The 18,477-nt window shown below is 62.1% G+C and overlaps 1 protein-coding gene across 6 annotated transcripts in view; it reads right to left on the reverse strand.

Annotated features, from left to right (window-relative positions):
- The window catches only part of ARNT2 (aryl hydrocarbon receptor nuclear translocator 2), a 151,883-nt gene that overhangs the window by 20,903 nt on the left and 112,503 nt on the right, over nt 1-18,477 (reverse strand). For all 6 annotated transcript variants that reach the window (XR_007149632.1, XR_007149634.1, XR_007149633.1 and 3 more), the window contains exons 9-14: nt 17,941-18,017; nt 16,613-16,747; nt 14,169-14,243; nt 8,890-9,041; nt 2,228-2,300; nt 1,332-1,455 (exon numbers count right to left, since the gene is read on the reverse strand). Coding sequence is in view for 3 of the 6 variants with exons in the window: in XM_047846716.1 (XP_047702672.1) it covers nt 1,332-1,455; nt 2,228-2,300; nt 8,890-9,041; nt 14,169-14,243; nt 16,613-16,747; nt 17,941-18,017 (636 nt within the window). In the remaining 3 variants the exon portion in view is untranslated. The remainder of the gene's footprint in view (nt 1-1,331; nt 1,456-2,227; nt 2,301-8,889; nt 9,042-14,168; nt 14,244-16,612; nt 16,748-17,940; nt 18,018-18,477) is intronic.

An 18,477-nucleotide genomic window follows, 5' to 3' on the forward strand; every position in this document is an offset into this window, starting at 1 on the left:
GGTGCCGATGGGAAACGTCTGTGTAGGGCCCCCAACCCAGGATGCACCTACATCTTGGCTGAATGGGTTCGATTCGGGTTTTTATTTGTCCTTTGTGTCTTTTGCACCTTCCGACAATCTTTGCTCCGACTCTCGGCGTGCCTCGTCCTTCACACTCCTGCGTTTTGAACCTGCCGCTTCTGTTCCGGTCTTCTGCTTTTCGATTCATGTCGCAAACAAGCGCAGCGTCTGGAAGCCGTCTTCTCGGAAGCCTAGGCAGACGGCCCGTGTCTGAGGAGTCCTTCTGCGGCTTCCGGCTGTGAGTGCAGCCTGGTGGAGGGAGCACTGCATTTCCTGCTTTCCTTCCTTCCCTTTCCTTTTCCCTGGGGGTTCGTGTCCCCTGTTCTGTCATCCTTGTGGGAAGGTGTCCGTGTTTGGGTAACATCACAACCTCACACGGATTCCCTAGGAATATCGTGGGGATCCGGTCAAACATTCCGGCTCCTCGGAGAGGAAGAGAGGCCCTTTGAGACGTGCCGTCTCTGCTCTCGTCCGCGGACGTGGAGAGACAGGGGTGGACGCAGCCGGTGCGTCTCGATGGCCCGTGGGAGCCACCAGCGGAGAGCCTCCTGTGGTGCTAACGGGCATGCTCTGTGCTGGAGACCAGAGGCCACGCCCCACCCATCGGTGGCGCTCCAGGGAGGCGGCTCGGGCACCTCCCTGCTCCTTCACGTTTGGTCCACGGCCCAGCGGGAGGACGGCGGGGTCTCCACAGGTGTCGACGTCAGGAGGACTGGGATTTGCGCGAATGGCCCCGGCTCCTCAGTCCCGTAGGACGCTGTGGGGTCCCTTCCGATGAGCGTTCCCATGCTTCCTTTGGGTGGGCCGGCTGGTTTCTCCCCTCGATGGACCCCAACTGTACTGAATCTTGCAGGAAGTCCTTGACCACAAGCAAATGGGATCCTCTCTCTGAAGTTTGGAATGACAGAGATGTTTCCAGGCTGCTCATCTTAGTGGAAATCTGCCTGGGGGGCGGGGGTGGGAAGCCGAGAATGGCACCCTTCCGTCCGGGAGCGAGGGGGACACAGGCGGGCCCCCGCTGGCCGCCACCGGGTGAACCGTGGACATCCGTGTGCACGTCTATTCCAAACCCTCGAATTCAGCAGATGAGGGGTCCAGGGCCCCAGGCGGCAGGTGAATGAGAGGCAAGGCCAGAAGTCGAGAGGTTCCATTCGGACTCCTGTACTTGGTGCTCATCCACACCCGCTCCCTCGGGATGGCCGCCCCTTGACGGCCCGAGGGCGGCCACATGCCCCACACCCTCGGCACGTAAGTGCTGTTCGGGAACTTACACGCACTGATTCCCGCAAACATCTCAGCAAACCGGGGGTCTCTCTCCTGGGAGAAGATGGCATCGGCCTTCTCCACGGACTTCCCCGCCTCGTGAACACCGGCCGGGAGGTTGGGGACAGGAACCTGTTGGCACGTGAAAACACAACCACATCCAGAGTGTGAGACACAGAGCACGCGTCTGCAGCCCCGTCGGGTCCTCTCCCCCCCACTCGCTGCCAGTTCAGGCTGTGTGGTTTTACTGAGGTGGGGGGCTCGTCTGGAGACCGGGAGGTGCGGTGTGAGCCGGGGACCGCAGAGTGGCACGGATCCCTTACAGAGAGATAACCGATAATCAACCACCCTAAACACCAGAAGCGTGGACTTGAAGTCTAACGTGGGTGACAGGCCCGGCCCCGAGGCACCTTGTGATTTCTCTACACGGCCGTCGGAAGCAGCGGGAGGAAAGGCAGAAAGAAGAGGAGGGACAGAGGGGAAGGGAGGAGGGAGGGAAGCGGCGTGGACAGAGTGGGGACCCGGTGCAGGGCAGGACAGACGGCCAGGAAGGGGACGGGTGACGCGGCTCAGAACTGCCTCTGTCGGCTTCCGCGTCTGCTGGTCTGGTCCTTGGGCTCACGTAGAGCCCCGCAGCTCCCAATCGCCCCCGGACACTCCCCATATGGGCAGCTCGGGCCCTACTCGGCCGCCCGGTCCTCACGTGTCCTCTACCCTCCATGGCCCAGCCCTGCAGGAGGGTCCCAGGACACACCCAGGGTGGGACCTGCGTCTCTGCACTCAGTGGGTGGACAGAGCACCAGCACCTGCTGGGCTGAGGGCGTCAAGCTAAGGGTTGAACTTAGTCCCCCGACCCTTGGCTTGGAGACCGCTCCAACGGGGAAAGAACCTTCCAGAAGTTCACCTGCGACAGGTCGTATGACGACAGCCCATCTCTCTGGTGCACCTCCAACTCTGCCTGCTGCTGCTGGAGCTGCCTGCGGAACGAGAGGTCAACAGAGTCATGACGAGGTCATGACGTGGTGGCCGCGGGGCCGGACTAGAACCTTCCCCCAACCCAGAGGGGTGGCGGGTGACACCCAACGGGCCCCTAAGTGGTTTTCAATTTTTACTTGTTTTAGTTTACGACTTTTTTAAAGTTTATTTTGAGAGCGCGAGCAGGGGAGGGGCAGAGAGAGAGAGAGAGAGAGGGAGAGGAGGAGAGAGTCCCACGTAGGCTCCATGGGGTCAGCACAGAGGCTGACGCGGGGCTGGAACCCAAAAACTGTGAGATCGTGACCTGAGCCGACAACAAGAGTCGGACGCTTGACCAACTGACCCTCCCAGGCGCCGCTTGTGATTATTTTTTAATGCCCCAAATCAAGACTCCAAGCCCTGTATTTTCAGTTTAGGTTGCCAACATTTAGGAAGTGCGTTTTGGTTAACGATTTCATGTCACACAGGGTAAGAATACACCACGTGAAAACAAACAGTTACGGCAAAGTTCCGATCAACGCGGAAAGAAGAAACCCTTGGCCTGACAACCTGTAAGCTGGATGGGGGGGGGGGGGTGTGACCTCATGTCCCCCTCTCCAGCCCTCACGCTGGACTCTCACAGCATTACCTGACCTCACGCCCAGTACAAAGAGGCTTCCCGGGTGGTGGCCTCGCGGCCAGGACCTGACCTGATGCCCCCGGTCCCCGCTCTGTGCTCTGCAGGCCCCCCCACCCCGCCCCGTTCAGGACAGAAAACGACTCCTTACAGGAAATGGCTGCTTGACCAAGTTTCAGAAGGTGGAAACTGGGTTACGTTCCCGGGACAGTGAGCCCCACAGCTCAGAGCCTAACGATGGGGCAGGACGAGAGCGTCTTTTCCAGCCCACACACGGGCAAGAACGCCAGGCGAACGTGGTTAGACTGCTGACCCGAACCACACGCCCAGGAGTCAGCCTAAGGGAAACGGACAATTCAGGCACAAACGTACGTGTGACACGCACAGCACATGCACGTTCACAGTAAGCAGGGAAACACTTTCAGCCCTAAATAAACAGAGTGAGTGCAAATTAGGACGAACCTGGAGGGCGATCAACTCTTCGACTACGCAGCGAGGAACAACACAGTTAGCACGGCGGCTTGCGCAGAAAGTTCCGGCGCGGGGGAGATGCCCACGGCAGAGTTCCACACGGAGGACGAGGAAGCCGGTGCCCTCCGCGCGCCCCGGGGCCCCTGCGCTCACCGCGACCTACACTGGGCTCACGAAGGGAGCCGCTACCTCTCCAAGTGGGTGGTTTCTGAACTCCCTTCACGGCGGAGCGCGCCGAGGCCCCGAGACGCCAGGCGTCTGCAGAAGAGACACCGTGCCCTGGGGAGCGGGTGACGAAAGAGGTTTGGGGCAGGGGCTATTTCTTTTTTTTTTAATTAAAAAAAAAATTTTTTTTAATGTTAATTTATTTTTGAGACAGAAAGAGACAGAGAATGAACGGGGGAGGGGCAGAGAGAGAGGGAGACACAGAATCAGAAACAGGCTCCAGGCTCCGAGCCATCAGCCCAGAGCCTGACGCGGGGCTCGACCTCACGGACCGCGAGATCGTGACCTGAGCTGAAGTCGGACGCTCAACCGACTGAGCCACCCAGGCGCCCCCGGGGCAGGGGCTATTTCACAGCGTAAGGGACACCCACCTGGAAGGTCCAGGAAGGCCTGGGCCGGCCACTATGGGCGCCGGTGACCGGACCCGGTGGGCGAGGCCCGCCAGGAGCCCGGCCTCAGAGCCCAGTTGCCACCCCAGAGCAGGGGGGTGTCACCGAAGTCTTGCCCCGCGGCCCCCTACCAGTCCCTCTACTGGCCCCCCAGCTGGAAGCTTGAGAGCAAGGAGCTCATGCTGTCCTGTCCACGGAGGCGAACGTCGGCCCCTCCCCGGCAAACAGGCCGGGCCACCAGACTGGCGGGCGGTGTAGTCGGAGCGCGGCTAGGTTGCCTCGGTCCACGTGCAGGCTGTTTGGGTCACACTGACCAAGACCCCCCCCTCCCCCCGCTTACTGACCACTTCTGCTCCTGGGGGCAGAGTCAGCAGAGGTGGTGTGGTCCACAGCCCCCCACCGAGACGGAGACGGCACAGGTTGCTGCCGGTCTCTGTTTCCCCCTTTTCTCTTTTTGAGAGAGACAGAGAGAGAGAGAGAGAGAGAGAGAGAGAGCGCGTGCAAGGGAGGGGCAGAGGGAGGAGGGGAGAGAATCCCACGCGGGCTCTGGGCTCAGCGCAGAGCCTGATGCAGGGCTCAAGCCCGTGGCTCTGGGATCATGACCCGAGCCGAGATCAAGTGTCGACGCTCAGCCGACTGAGCCGCCAGGCGCCCTCTCTGCTGGGGACCCGCCGCTTCTCCAGGCCGCCTGCTCCATCGCGGAGGGAAACAATCACAACAAGTCTGTCCCCGAAACAGCACAGACCTACTTCCTTCCAAGTCCCATTTTGAGTTCCCATCCTGCGGCCCAAGAAACGGGACAAACTGAATTCTTCTCAGCAGCCAGAGAGATGCACGTCTGAACCCCACTCACCTGCAGCCGTGCCCTTCACGTGGGCCTGGGCGTGTGTCCCCACCCCCCAACTGCCAAGGGAAGACCACATAGAAGGGACCAGCGACCAGTTTATTGAGAAGCCAGCCCAGACCGGCCCTGTTCCAGGAAGCGTCCTGGACCGTCTACACCAGGCTCCGTGCTAGATCCAGGGAATGACGGGGCCAGCCCCACGGGGTCTGGGTGGTCACGGTGTGGACATTCTCCACGGGAGGACAGAGGAGTCCGCAAGCCCAGGGTGCTGACCTCAGAGACAGGACGCGGGAAGAAAGAACACGCGGCTGGTCTCCAGACCCGGGTGCGAGAGCCCAGGGGAAAGGTGAGCCATAAAACGTGGGATTTCCCCCCAGGAGGCTGTACCTGCACCCACAACACCGGGAAACAGCAGCACTAAAATCAGGTTTTTAAACAACTGCGCCAGGGATGTCGGGATGCCATCGATCACGTGGGACACTCCCCGGACAGAGCAAGCGAGCAGCCACGAGGGGGGCCGTCGGGCCTCTGGGAGAACCGGGATCTGGTGAGGAGGCACGGGGGCTCCACGGGCTCGGCCGACCCGGGTGGGGCTACCAGTGCCCCCCACGGGCGGAGTGCCGTCTGCATGCCCGTGGGGAAGGACTCCGAATGCCCTTCACGGGGTCCGCGTCCAGAAGCAGGGGCGTGTTCTACGGAGAGGGCTCCTCTGGGCCGGACGGAAGGCGGGGGGAGCTGCTCAGGAAAGAGGAGGGACGTCCCCTGAGACAGGGTGGCGGCCTCATCAGGGCACAGGGGAAGAGGCAGGGAGGGAGGACACGGGCCCAAGAGAGTCCCAGGCGGACGCTGTGGGGCCCTCTTCTCCACCAGGCTGTCTGCAGCAGGTGCACGGGAGGGCGGGATGCAGGACGAGCCCCAGGCCGGGGCCTGCTGACCGAGCCTCACCCCTCCCGGGCCCTAAGCTCTGCAGAGGCGAGGTCGGCCCCTTGCTCTCGCTCCCCACTCCCGCCCCCACTCCTGCCCCCGGGACACAGGGCGGTTAAGGACCTTTCCGCGGAGTCTGCTGCTGCTGGCCGAGTCCAGCCAGAGGCAGGAACGCGGGGAGGGCCGGAGGGCTGGCGGTCGTCACTGCCCTCTGCTGCCCACGGCGAACAGCTCCCGCCGTCCCCGCCCAGGGAGGGCCGCTCTGTCCCTTTGGCTGTCAGCTCCTCCCGCCGGCGGTCTCCTCCCCGCCGCCCCCAAAGGGCTTTCAAGAGCAACATGTGGGGCCGCACCCCGCAGGGAACGTGTGTCCTGTTGTGTCGGGGCAGCTGGACTCAGACCCAGAGATCACGCCTCTGCGGGGGAGGGAGGGAGTCAAAAGCCCTCAACGTGACCAAGTTTACCCTATTGCAACTAGACCGTCTCAGATACGGGAGAGAATAAGGGAGCGTGCTGTTTCTGCAGCACAGATCGACTCCTGTTTGCCAGCAGGAGACCACACGGCCTGGGGTCAGAGGGCAGGAGGCCACACGGCCTGGGGACAGAGGGCAGGAGGCCACACGGCCCGGGGACAGAGAGTAGGAGGTCACACGGCCCGGGACAGAGAGCAGGAGGTCACACGGCCCGGGGACAGAAGATAGGAGGCCACACGACCTGGGGACAGAGAGCAGGAGGTCACACGGCCTGGGGACAGAGGGCAGGAGGCCACACGGCCCGGGGACAGAGAACAGGAGGCCACACGGCCTGGGGACAGAGGGCAGGAGGTCACACGGCCCGGGGACAGAGAACAGTAGGTCACACGGCCCAGGGACAGAAGATAGGAGGCCACACGGCCTGGGGACAGAGAGCAGGAGGTCACACGGCCTGGGGTCAGACGGCAGGAGGCCACACGGCCTGGGGACAGAGGGCAGGAGGCCACACGGCCCAGGGACAGAAGATAGGAGGCCACACGGCCTGGGGACAGAGAGCAGGAGGTCACACGGCCCGGGGACAGAAGATAGGAGGCCACACGACCTGGGGACAGAGAGCAGGAGGTCACACGGCCTGGGGACAGAGGGCAGGAGGCCACACAGCCCGGGGACAGAGAGCAGGAGGTCACACGGCCCGGGGACAGAGAGCAGGAGGTCACACGGCCCGGGGACAGAAGATAGGAGGCCACACGACCTGGGGACAGAGAGCAGGAGGTCACACGGCCTGGGGACAGAGGGCAGGAGGCCACACGGCCCGGGGACAGAGAACAGGAGGCCACACGGCCCGGGGACAGAGGGCAGGAGGTCACACGGCCCGGGGACAGAGGGCAGGAGGCCACACGGCCCGGGGACAGAGGGCAGGAGGCCACACGGCCCGGGGACAGAAAGCATTGAGAGCGAGTTGCTGACACCAGTCCCCCCCCAACCCCCCCGTCCCCGTGGCTGCAGAGAAAGCCAGACAGAAGTGGGAGCAAATGCCAGGCTGTGAGGGGTTACAACGGGATGGATGGCCAAGGGGGGCTCCCGACAGAGAGCTGGGCAGAGAAAGTTCTGGAAGACCAGAAAGCCCGGGGTCTTCAATGTTCAGGAAGCGGGTGCCCGTCCGAGTCTCAGGAAGAGCCCGTGGCCGGGGTGGACAAGGAGTGTGGCCCACGGGAGACAGAGGATGCGCTGGGAGGGCCCCGGAGGGGGAAGCAGCGGGAGGAGAGGAGGGGACGCTGAGCCCCTCGGTCCCTCCAACGGGAGGAGGTTCGTGCACGGGCCCTGTGTCTCGGTTCACCGCCAGGCAGGAAGCAGCCGGGAGGAGCCAGCAGGACGGCTCGCGCCAGGGCCCCAGAGCGGACGGCGGGCAGGTGGCAGAGGGGATCCCGCAGCCCAACACCGTCTGCGGCAACTGAGGCGGACCCCACCCCACCGACCGGGCCCGCTCCAGCTCGCTGTCCCGCCCGCCCGCTTCACACACGCCGGCTGCACGTGGGACCCGAGGTCACCTGACAGACGGGCCGGGCTGGGGCCACGCGGAAACCCAGGTCAGCCGCCGGGAGGGACCTCGTGCCGGTGGCCCGGCCCGGCCAGCTCCGTGCCTTGTGGGCGAGGAGCAGGGCTGAGGCTGAGGCACAGGCACAGGGTGGGGCTTCCCCAGAAGGACACCCCGTGGGGGGCTCCGAGGGGAACGCCCCAATCCAGGGAGCCGGCAGGGGACACAATGAGGCCAGAGCACCGAGCGAGCCAGCCAGGAGGCCACGGCCACTGCCTGGGGGCGGCATGGCCGGGACAGCCGTCGGGAGCTGGAGGGGGGAGCAGACCTCACCAGCTCAGTGCAGAGCCTGGGGAAACGGGACAGGGGTGCCACTGGCCAGCGCGGGCACTCAGGGCTGCTCCCCCCCCCCCCCCCCCCGCCAGCTCACCCCGCGCCCCTGCCGTAGTGCCCGCAGACGCTGGGACCGCCCTGGCCTTTGTTCACACTGCTTCTTTGACCTTGCATTTCCTCGAGAATAACAGGCAGGAGGCAGGACCTGGTCCCGGCCGGGAGCCCGGCCCCACTCACTCCCCGCAGCAACCCAGGGGAGAGGCCTTATCGCCCCATTGCACAGACGGGAAAGCGAGGGCTGTGAAGTAACATGACACCCAACTCGAGGTACAGGAAGCCGGGTGTCCAGACCGGGGCCCAGGTGTGCGTGCCAAGGCGCGTGGGGTACAGGGTGAAGCCGGGGTGGTCCGGGGACTGCGGAGCCCTGAGCAGGAGGGACATGTCCAGGGAAACCGTGTGTCCCTGCAGCGCCACCCCCCAGCCCCCTGCCCCGGGGCCCTGGAGCGGCCAGGGCCTTAGCCTCGCTCCCCCGCCCGGCTTCAGAAGGGCCCGGAAACCAGGCACAGGCGGCCGGCGCACCAGGCAGGGAACCGGGGAGGCCTGGGGAGAGAAGGCGGACGGAAGCATGGCGGTGGCAGAGGACGCAGTGAGGGGCCCACAGGGACCGACCGCCAGCTGCAGGGGCGGGGAGCCTATGGGGGGAAAGGGCCCGGGGTAAGGTCACCAGCCCTCGACTCGGGGAGGGCACCCGGACCCAGCAGGGCTGGGGCGTGGCGAGCACGTACTTGACGTTGGTGTTGGTGCAGATGACGTACTCTATCTCGTCGGAGTAGGGGTTCTGGAACGTGAAGCTGCTGGTGCGGATCAACAGCCACTCCCGGTTCTTGGTGCGGAGCCGGTACATGACCGACAGCACCTGGCCCTTCAGTTTGACCACCTGAGGAAACATTCGGAGGAGGAAGGAAGTCAGGGGGAGGCAGGGCTCAGAACGGGGCGCCGCGGCAAAGACAGCCCGAGGGGACGGCCAGAGAGCAAGGCCGGGCCGAGGGGGCCTCTCCCCCTGAAGCAGGCACTGTCCTCTGTCACGTTCTCTGAAACACCTGTTTTCTACCAGGACTTCTCAGCTCTTCCAAATCGGGCCACAAAACTCTATAAGCCAAGTGTTTCCCTTTTCGCCTGGGCTGCTAGGGTACTCTGGGTTTGCAACTAGTATCCCGTCCCCGCCCCCCCCCCCCAAGAAATGATCTCACTCGGGTGTAGAGTTACATCGTAGCACTGGATTTATTGCTTCCCACCTCGCATTACAAAAATCCTTAAGCTCCGCTTAACGCTGCTAACCGGGTCACGTATGCTCTCTGGGAGGAAGGGTAACGAAATGATAAATTCCTGTGCGTTATCTGTGCACGCGCGGATCTGTTACTGCTTTTACACTGCGGTACGGCTTCCAAACTACCTCCAAACGCACGTCCTCACAGGAGGCTGGTAAGGTGGGTCTCACTCTGGGTAGGGCTTTATTTATTTTTTTTTTAATTTTTTTTTTTTCAAAGTTTATTTATTTTTGGGACAGAGAGAGGCAGAGCATGAACGGGGGAGGGGCAGAGAGAGAGGGAGACACAGAATCGGAAACAGGCTCCAGGCTCCGAGCCATCAGCCCAGAGCCTGATGCGGGGCTCGAACTCACAGACCGCGAGATCGTGACCTGGCTGAAGTCGGACGCTCAACCGACTGCGCCACCCAGGCGCCCCTGGGTAGGGCTTTAATACCGAGTCTCGGACGAGGTAAGTAAGCTGCCGGAGATCAGACGACTCTGGGGGAGAAGCTCGGCCGGGAAGCAAGGTCTTGCTGCCAAACCACGAGTGCCTGCTCCTGTGCTCCGTGTACACGCACAACATGTGCACAGGCAGAGACACAGGGCTGTGAGCGTGCTCACACGGCCCTCGCGACCAGCTCCCGCGGCTACGGCATAAACAGGAGAAAGCCCAGGAACAAAGCCAGGCGGACGGCATGCCTTTCCGCAGGCCTGTGTCCCCAGATCCTGGGGCTGGTCGGGACAGAGAAGCCTCTGGACCCGGGGAAGCCGGGCTGGCTTGACCACGAGACCAGAGTGTGATCAGAGATGAGAACGGGGACCTGGTCCCAGGGTCGCGGAGGGCCCGGCCCCTCTTCCTTACCTGCCCCCACTTGTACTTTGCTCCTGGTTGGATGTCTGTGCACAGCCTGGGGACGGGACCTCTTGGTGACCTGCGTCCCTCCCCCCCCCCCCCCACCCCGCCCTTGCACAGAGCAGGCACATCATCTGAACTTCCTTGATGGAAGGAAGTTCCTTGATCACGCCCTGGGCTGATGCGCCTGAGCGACCACCCCTGGGGAACCCAGACGAATGAAACCTGAGAGGGCTGGACGCCCTGGTGGGAAACCTGAGTGATCCAGAAACCAGACCAATGTCCAGGGGGGCGGTGACCCTTCCTGGCACCGAGCTCGAGGAGGCAGACGCGGGGTCAGGCAAGACCCCGACCCTCAGGGGTCACTGCCCGTCAGCAGGGCCCAGCAGCAAGCTGGCTCTTTCCCCACAGGACCACAGGTCAAGGCCACGTGCCGTGGAGGCCGGCACGCTGAGGGGGTCCCGTGGGAGACTCTCTGAATCTGCACAAACACAGGGAAGAGGGCAGCCACCTCCCACATGTTGAGCCCCGGTTCGTGGCTCCCTGAGGCAGCTGCTGTGCGTCTCCTAACCGAATGCCTGAGATGGGGGGAGAGGTTTTAGCTCCATAAGCTAAACACTGGCCAAGGTACCGCCCGGGTGCAAAGCCGGAGGAGGAGCGGAGGGAGGGCGCCGGCAGCCCCCGCCCTCCCCGGGGCCAAGTTCCTGGCTCGGCCTGTGACACCAGCCACCTCGCGTGGCCCTCACGACAGCACTGCGTGGATCTGGAAAGTGAGCCCCAAAGGAGTTAAACATCCCGCCACGGCCTGACGGAGCAGCGCGGAGGCATGGGGGTCCCGGATCCCCCGGCCCCCACCGCCCGCTGTGTCTTCATGAAACTCCGAGGCCGAGGCAGAGCCCCTGTCCCAGGACAGGTACGTCAGCGGCGGTAACCAGGCCCAGCAGGCCGAGTCGCGTCTCAGAACCGTAGGCTCAGGAGGCACGGGGTCGCCAGGACGCCGTGGGGTCCGCGGAGGGTTCCTGGACGGAGACAGGGCTGGGCTCCCGGACGTACAGCATCGACGTGCACGCTGAGTCCGGCTGCCAGGCTCGCACGGACCACGCAGGCCGGCCACAGCCCCGCCACCCCACACTCGGTGCTCCACCGCGCACGGCGGGCAAGCGGACAGCAGAGGGGGCCGGGGTCCCGGCCCCGGGTCTCTCGGGGGTCCCACACTTTCGCCTGACCTCTGGGGGACCTGTAACCCGGCGAGGGTCCGAGAGCAGATGCAGTTGGGGGCCCCTGCGTCAGGCGCCTCCCCAAACCCAAACCGCTCAGGAACCTGGCGGCCCCCTGAGGTCTCACGTCCGGGCCGCTCACACACTTCGGTTTAAATCCAGAGTTCCAGGGCGGACCGTGGGCCGACACAGCCCCCTCTGCGCTTCTGGAAAAACCAGCCGCTTCCTTTGATCAACATCTGTCCCCCAGCCCGGCTGCCGGTGGCCGGAGCCCAAAGAACACATTCGAGGGGCCGAGGCCAGCGCTCCAGGACGTCCCCGTGGCCGCCCGGCTGTGGCCTGCCCAGCGGTGACCGCAGGGCCGCCGGCCCTCAGGCGTGGCTCGGGCTTCGCCTCCTGCCCGCAGGGTGAGCTGGTCGCTCCCGGGGCGAGGGGTCCGTAAGCAGGTGCCGCGCGGGGTCGGGTGTTACGTTCCTCCTGTTTCCGCCCCCAAACCACCGGCTTCCGGCAGCATCCGCGGGGTCACGTCAGCCTGCTGTCGGACGGAGAGGCCTGGGTGCGGTGTGGCGACAGGCAGGACGGGCCGGCAACGGCGTTCTCACCCCGCGGTTAGCGCCGTGCCGTGTGACTTGGGGCCAGCGGCCGAAGCTCTCTGAGTCCTGGCGTCCGCCCTGAAAAGTGGGGCTGCCTACAGACCCCGTGGGCTGACGATTACCTTACATCGTGTGTGACAAGGGCTCTGTCACTAACCCGGCAGGGAGGCTCTGTGGCCACAGACCCGGAAAAGGGAAGCAGACCCAGCACGAGGTGTAGAAAGAACGATCTCCACGGATTCGGCGAACACGCCTCATGAGGACGACTCGGGCAACACGCTTCATTCGGCCTCTCCTCTCACGTGTTCCCGGAATGAAAGTCACTTGCCACGGGTCGCGGTCCATTCAGACTTTATCAAGAGCCACCCACCCAGGAGGAAGCTCCAGCTCCGTGGTGGACGTGATGGTGACACGCACAGACGTGGAGCCTGACCCCAGGAAGCTTATGTTTCAGAGAGGGAACGGGGGCTTTCTTGGGTGGCATGGTGGCCGTTGACCACACCTCTGAGAGGACAGGAGTTAAAGCCTGATCAGTAAGAAGACCTCAGTCCGGGGAAGAGTGCGGGGACAGCATTCTAGTCGGAGGGAGCATGTGCAAAGGCCCTGAGGTGGGGAACGGCACCCGGAGACCCGTGTGACCGCGTGGTGTGAGCCCGTGAGGATAAGACACGTGGGGCGAGGGTCACACCGAGCCTGCGGCCGTGGCGCAGAGCTCGGATCTGATTCTGGGTGTGCCGGAAAGCCACCGGCACGGGTAAATAAGGCCACGGCAAAGCCTGATTTGCGTCTTCAGCGGTGTGGAGCGGGCGGGAGTAGAGCGGGGAGACCGGCAAGGCTGCGGCCGCAATGGGGAGAGTGAGAGCGGGTGGGGAGGGGGGTGCTGGCCGAGGCGGGCAGGAAGGAGCAGAGGGAGAGGGGACGGCTGTGCACACGTCCCGGGGGGAACAGGACGTGCGTGCTGGGTGTGGCAGCAAAGCCAGAGCAGGGAGGACGCTGTCTGGGCTCCTGGCCTGCGCAGGCGGGGCCACGGCGGTGCAGGGGGGCGGGCTCGGAGAGCCCGAGGGCCGTGGGCGCGGTGCAGGGGCGAGCGAGGTGCCTGGGCGCCCACAGTCGGTGCTGTCGCCTGGACAAAGTCGCTGGGGAGACGCTACGGGGACAGCAAGAGGGAAGGGAGGCAAGGGCCCAGCTCTTGGAGAAGCAGGATCCGGTGGTGTTTGCGAGGAGTGGGGGCGGAAGGGAGCCGAGACCCGCCCGGCGGCGACACGGGGCGTGAATGGAGCGGTGTTTCAGCGGTGGATGCGGCGAGCGGCCATCCCCCCTAAAGAAGGAACTCAAAGGCCCTCATCCTGGAAAACCCACGGTTTCCCTTCCTGGGCTGGGACGCCCGCAGCCTGGGAGCAGGAACCTCTTCCCGGCCGCCACGGCTGAGCGCTGGGACACCTGGCTCCCACGCATCCACCCTGTGGTCTTAGGAGCCCCTGCTCCCGAGTGGCCCTCTCCTGTCCCCAGATGTGGCCACGCGATGCGCCCGCGACTGTGCAGAAGCGGCGAGCAAGTTGAGCGCGCTGGTCTCCCGCGGAGCCCGGGCCCCACCGGAGCAGGTGCTCAGCCCCAGGCAGCGGACGGCGGGGCCGCGAGGGGGCGCCTTCCTCCCAGGCTCCCAGAGCATCCTGAGTCTGTCTCCCCCACCCTGCCCCTCCCGGGGCGTCAGCAGGCCGACAGGGGTGTCCTGAGGCCCCTCCCCACCCGGCACCCCTCACCTGGACGTCCAGCTCCCAGGGTGCCCCCTCCAGGCAGGTGCCCCCACATTTGCCTTCCTTGCACCCCGGCCACCAAAACCGTCTCAAATATGCTGCCCCGCGTGCACTCTCGTCGGGGACTCGGGAGGGGGTGGGGGCCTGAACGCCTCACGTGACCTCGGCAGCCTTCACCCCGGCCCCCCGCCTCCCTGCACATTATTAGCCTCTCTGTCCCCTGCCCCTCTGCCAGTCACGGCTCCCGGCTGGGTCCGCCCTCCCCACTGGACCTGCCCGGCAGGTGCAGGGGCGAACGGGTACCCGGGCCCCATGTCAGCAGCCGGCTCTGGCGGTACCTGCTGGAAGCTCTCGCGCAGGTGGCTCTGATCCTCCGAGTGGCAGAATTCCAAAATGTCCTTTCCGAGGAGATCCTGAATAAAGAGACAAGCTTGAAGAACCCCCGCCCCCCACGACTGATGCACGACTGCATCTGTCTGCATCCCCTTCCGCCCTGTCCCTCCGCTCACCGCGTCGTAAGGGGGACAGTGGACGCAGGGTGTCCCCCCCCCCCCCCCGTGCCCACCTCTGTCCCTCTGCACGCTCGGCACCCCTTCCGCATCTGGCTCAGGCCCTCCATCAGCAGCCCCAGTGCAATTTTACCGGTTCGCCTTGGAGAGGCAAACTGTAATAAACACACTTTAGAACATTTAAAAATGTTTTGAAAACTTCAGGGACGTCTGCGTGGCGCAGTCGGTTGAGCGTCCAACTTCAGCCAGGTCACGATCTCGCGGTCCGTGAGTTCGAGCCCCGCGTCAGGCTCTGGGCTGATGGCTCAGAGCCTGGAGCCTGTTTCCGATTCTGTGTCTCCCTCTCTCTCTGCCCCTCCCCCGTTCATGCTCTGTCTCTCTCTGTCCCAAAAAAAAAAAAAAAAAAAAAAATGTTTTAAAAACTTGAGGGACGTCTGCGTGGCTCAGTCGGTGAAGCGTCCGACTTCGGCTCAGGTCATGATCTCGCGGTGCGTGGGTTCGAGCCCCGCGTCGGGCTCTGTGCTGACGGCCCGGAGCCTGGAGCCTGTTTCCGATTCTGTGCCTCCCTCTCTCTCTGCCCCTCCCCTGCTCGTGCTCTCTCTCTCTCTCTCTCAAAAATAAATGTTTAAAAAAAGCATGAAAAGAAAGCAAATGGCAGGGGAAGGACGGATGCGCTGCCTATGGAAACGGGAACTGTTTTGGTGTGGACAGCGGCACTCTCTTGTGGCCGCACGCACGCCGGAGTGTGACATAACTGCACCTGTGAAGGCTGTTTACCGTCTACCTTCACCGTCTGCCTTGTATCCAAAGGACCCAGCACTAACCCGAGACCAAAGCGTGTTTTGCCGCAAAACCAGCCAGTGGAAGACGAGCCGTCACAAGGCAGCTCCTGTGTGTTGTGGGAAAGTGGTCCAGCTGGATGTGGGACGTGTCGTGGGCGGCAAAGGATGGAAGCTAATCCACTGATTGGAACCCCAAGCAGCAAGTGGCCTCAGCGGGAGCTGGCAGGGGGGAGGAAGTCCACTCTGCGTGCCAAGAAGCATCTAGATGCTTCTGGAAGGTGCCGGTGGGTGCACGGGTCTGGCTAGGCACATGCCGCCGTCTGAGGTTATGGTGAATTTGGGGACCAGTTAATTTCCTCCCTTGATTCCACCCAAGAACCTCAAGTCTGCAAGAATCTAGAGATGGAAGTTTGTACGGATGGTTCCAGTATTTCGATTTGGTTTGTGGTTCTAAAATCACAGGTAAGCGAAAGACCCACACCAGCGTATCCCAAATTTCGCTCCTAGAACAGAGGTCTTCTTCGTTCTTTTTTTAAATGCTTTTTATTTCGGAAGACATTAAAATCTATAGAAAAGTCCTTTACCTAGATTGTCACGTCTGCGGTTTTCACTTTCTTTTGCACGTACGGAAACATAAATACACGAATGAGAAATATGAAAATATGTGTAACGAAACATCTTTCATACCTACACACACACCCTGAAAAAGTTCTTATTAAATCATCTGGAAGCAGCAGACAGAATGACACCTGTCCTGAAGTATGTATCTCAAAAAATGACATCTGACAAAAAAATGAATATTCCGTATGACACCTAAAAACCCCACTGATACTCCACACATATTAATATTTCTTCAATTATCTCCCAGACGTCTTTCTGGCTACGTGTCTCCAGCCTGGGGCCCCAGGGAAGGCCTTCCCGCTGCAGACTGTGCCGTTCTGTATTTGGTTTCTCTTAATCTAGAATAACTTCTCCTGCCTTTCTGTGTCTCTCATGACGCTGATATTTCTTAAAAAAGGTCTGGGACAAAGACCGGACAATACGCTCCTGTAACAAAAGGTCCCGAATACATTTCAGTAACAAGGGATTAGGCAAAATTAGGTGAACGTCTTTCCTCAAGGCTTCTCTGTCTTGTCACTGAGAACATGTTTTTTTTAAGTTCCCAAGAAGATGTCCTGTTTCGTGATCATCCAAGTTAACGGATCCGAGAGCCCCTTTTCCCTAGAGCATCTTGACTCTGGTTTGTGAAAACTCAGCCAGACGGACGGGATGGCGAGGGCCAGAAGCAGAGGGTTAATTTTAAGCCGTGCAGCCAGCCGTGTGCAATGCCTTCCTTGCTTTGGAAGGACATCCCTCTCTCCCGGCAGGAATATGGATTTCTATGCCGTGTTCCCTACACCGTCGTCCTGCTGAATCTCGAACAAAGGACAGAAGGGCTTTTCAAGTAAAGGTAAATCTCTAGCCACCCGCCACGGGCCCCGAGTTACGTACCTGGGGTTGGTAGCCAACCACGCTGATGCACCGGGGGTCCACGAACGTGATGACCCCATCAGAGCTGTGTCGGGATAAGAACTCTGTGGGCACCGAGACCCCGCTCATGTCCATGCACACGGGAGAGCTGGTCACCTGCAAGGAGGGATCCACACTGAGGTGGTCTTGACAGAGACAGGGACAGGGGCAGGAGAGGCAGAGACTGGGAACAACCCATGGGGACTTAATGTCACAGATGCTTCTGTGTCATCGGTACGGCGGGTCTGAAACATTCAAAGGGGTGCCTGGGCGGCTCAGTCAGCTGAACATCCGACTTTGGCTCAGGTCACGATCTCATGGTCTTTGAGTTCGAGCCCTATGTCGGGCTCTGTGCTGACAGCTCGGAGCCTGGAGCCTGCTTCAGATTCTGGGTCTCCCTCTCTCTCTCTCTCTGCCCCTCCCCCACTCACACTCTGTCTTTCTCTCTCAAAAATAAATAAATGTTAAAATTTTTTTTTTTTTATATCTCATGTCTTTGCCTCTTCCTCTAAAGAGGAAAATTCTAGGGGCTCCTGGGTGGCTCAGTCGGTTGAGCATCTGGCTTCGGCTCAGGTTATGATCTCGAAGTTCGTGAGTTCGAGCCCCGCGTCGGGCTCTGTGCTGACAACTCAGAGCCTGGAGCCTGCTTTGGATTCTGGGTCTCCCTCTCTCTCTGCCCCTCCCCCACTCATGCTCTGTCTGTCTCTCTCTCTCAAAAATAAATAAACATTAAAAAAAAATTTAACATTCAAAGCATCCTGGCCTCGCCTTCGACTAATTGTACGCTTGGGCCACCTTACGTTCTGAGCCTCAGTTTCCCCACCGGCCAGTGGGAACAACGAACCCCCTGCGATCTCACAGGGTATGCAGCTGGTGCTCAGAGGTGTTCCTACTCTTCCCTTCCCCACCTTCCCCTGACTCAGGATGGCAAATGGCCGTACGGGACGGGTCAGATGTTTGGAGAGTAGACGCTTGTGGAGCGAATGTTTCCAAGGCTTCACTCTCCACTGCCCCCCCCCCCGCCACTGTGAGGAATAAGCAATGCTTATCACACGTGGATACGTGAATGACGCCTCTCAACCACGTGTCTGAAGGCGGTGTGACCTGGGAGCCAGGAGCGCGACAGGCTAGCGTCCCCCGAGCCGCGTCTACTGTGGCCCGCGGTCGCCGGCAGGGGCTGGCGTCCTGCCGTCCCTGCTCTCTCCCACATCCAGCCTCCGCCCTGCCCGGCGAGGGGCCCGGAGCCCTGAGGACGCTGGGCTCGCAGGGCTGGGGGCAGTCACCCACCCGCTCCTGCTGTCCTCCCTCACCTGGAGTCTTCCGATGGCCACGAGGCAGTACTTGCTGCCCTGCCCCACGTCCGCGTCCTCCTCGGGTATAGTCATCCCTGAAACGAGACAAGCCGGGCTCGTCCACGCCTGCCCAAGGCAGATGGGAAAGGGCAGAAGCGCCCAGGCACATACGAGTGCAGCCAAAACCACAGGTGCACGTGGACCACCCAGGGTCTGGGGAGGCGGCGGTGAAGGGACCCGCCCGGCCGGCGTCTCCGGTGGGCTCCCGGGGCCTCACCCCTGCGTCTGTGGATGACACGCGAGATCGTGAGGAAGATGAAGAGCAAAGTACCCATGTGGACATTTGCAAACTTGGCCAGGACGTCCAGCTATAAGAGAAACCTCGGGAAGAAGCGCAAGTGGGCATTTCTGGTGCCGCAAACGTTTCATTTGCACGGACTCGAAAGGAGAAAAGGGGGTGGTTACCGAGCGCTGAGAACCAGAGCTCTCTGGGGCGCCCGGCCGGCTCAGTCGCCAGGGCATCATTAGACTCCGGATCTCGGGGCTGCGAGTTCG

This window comes from Prionailurus viverrinus, unplaced genomic scaffold (genome assembly GCF_022837055.1).
Source record: "Prionailurus viverrinus isolate Anna unplaced genomic scaffold, UM_Priviv_1.0 scaffold_40, whole genome shotgun sequence".
In the NCBI taxonomy this organism is placed as follows: domain Eukaryota; kingdom Metazoa; phylum Chordata; class Mammalia; order Carnivora; family Felidae; genus Prionailurus; species Prionailurus viverrinus.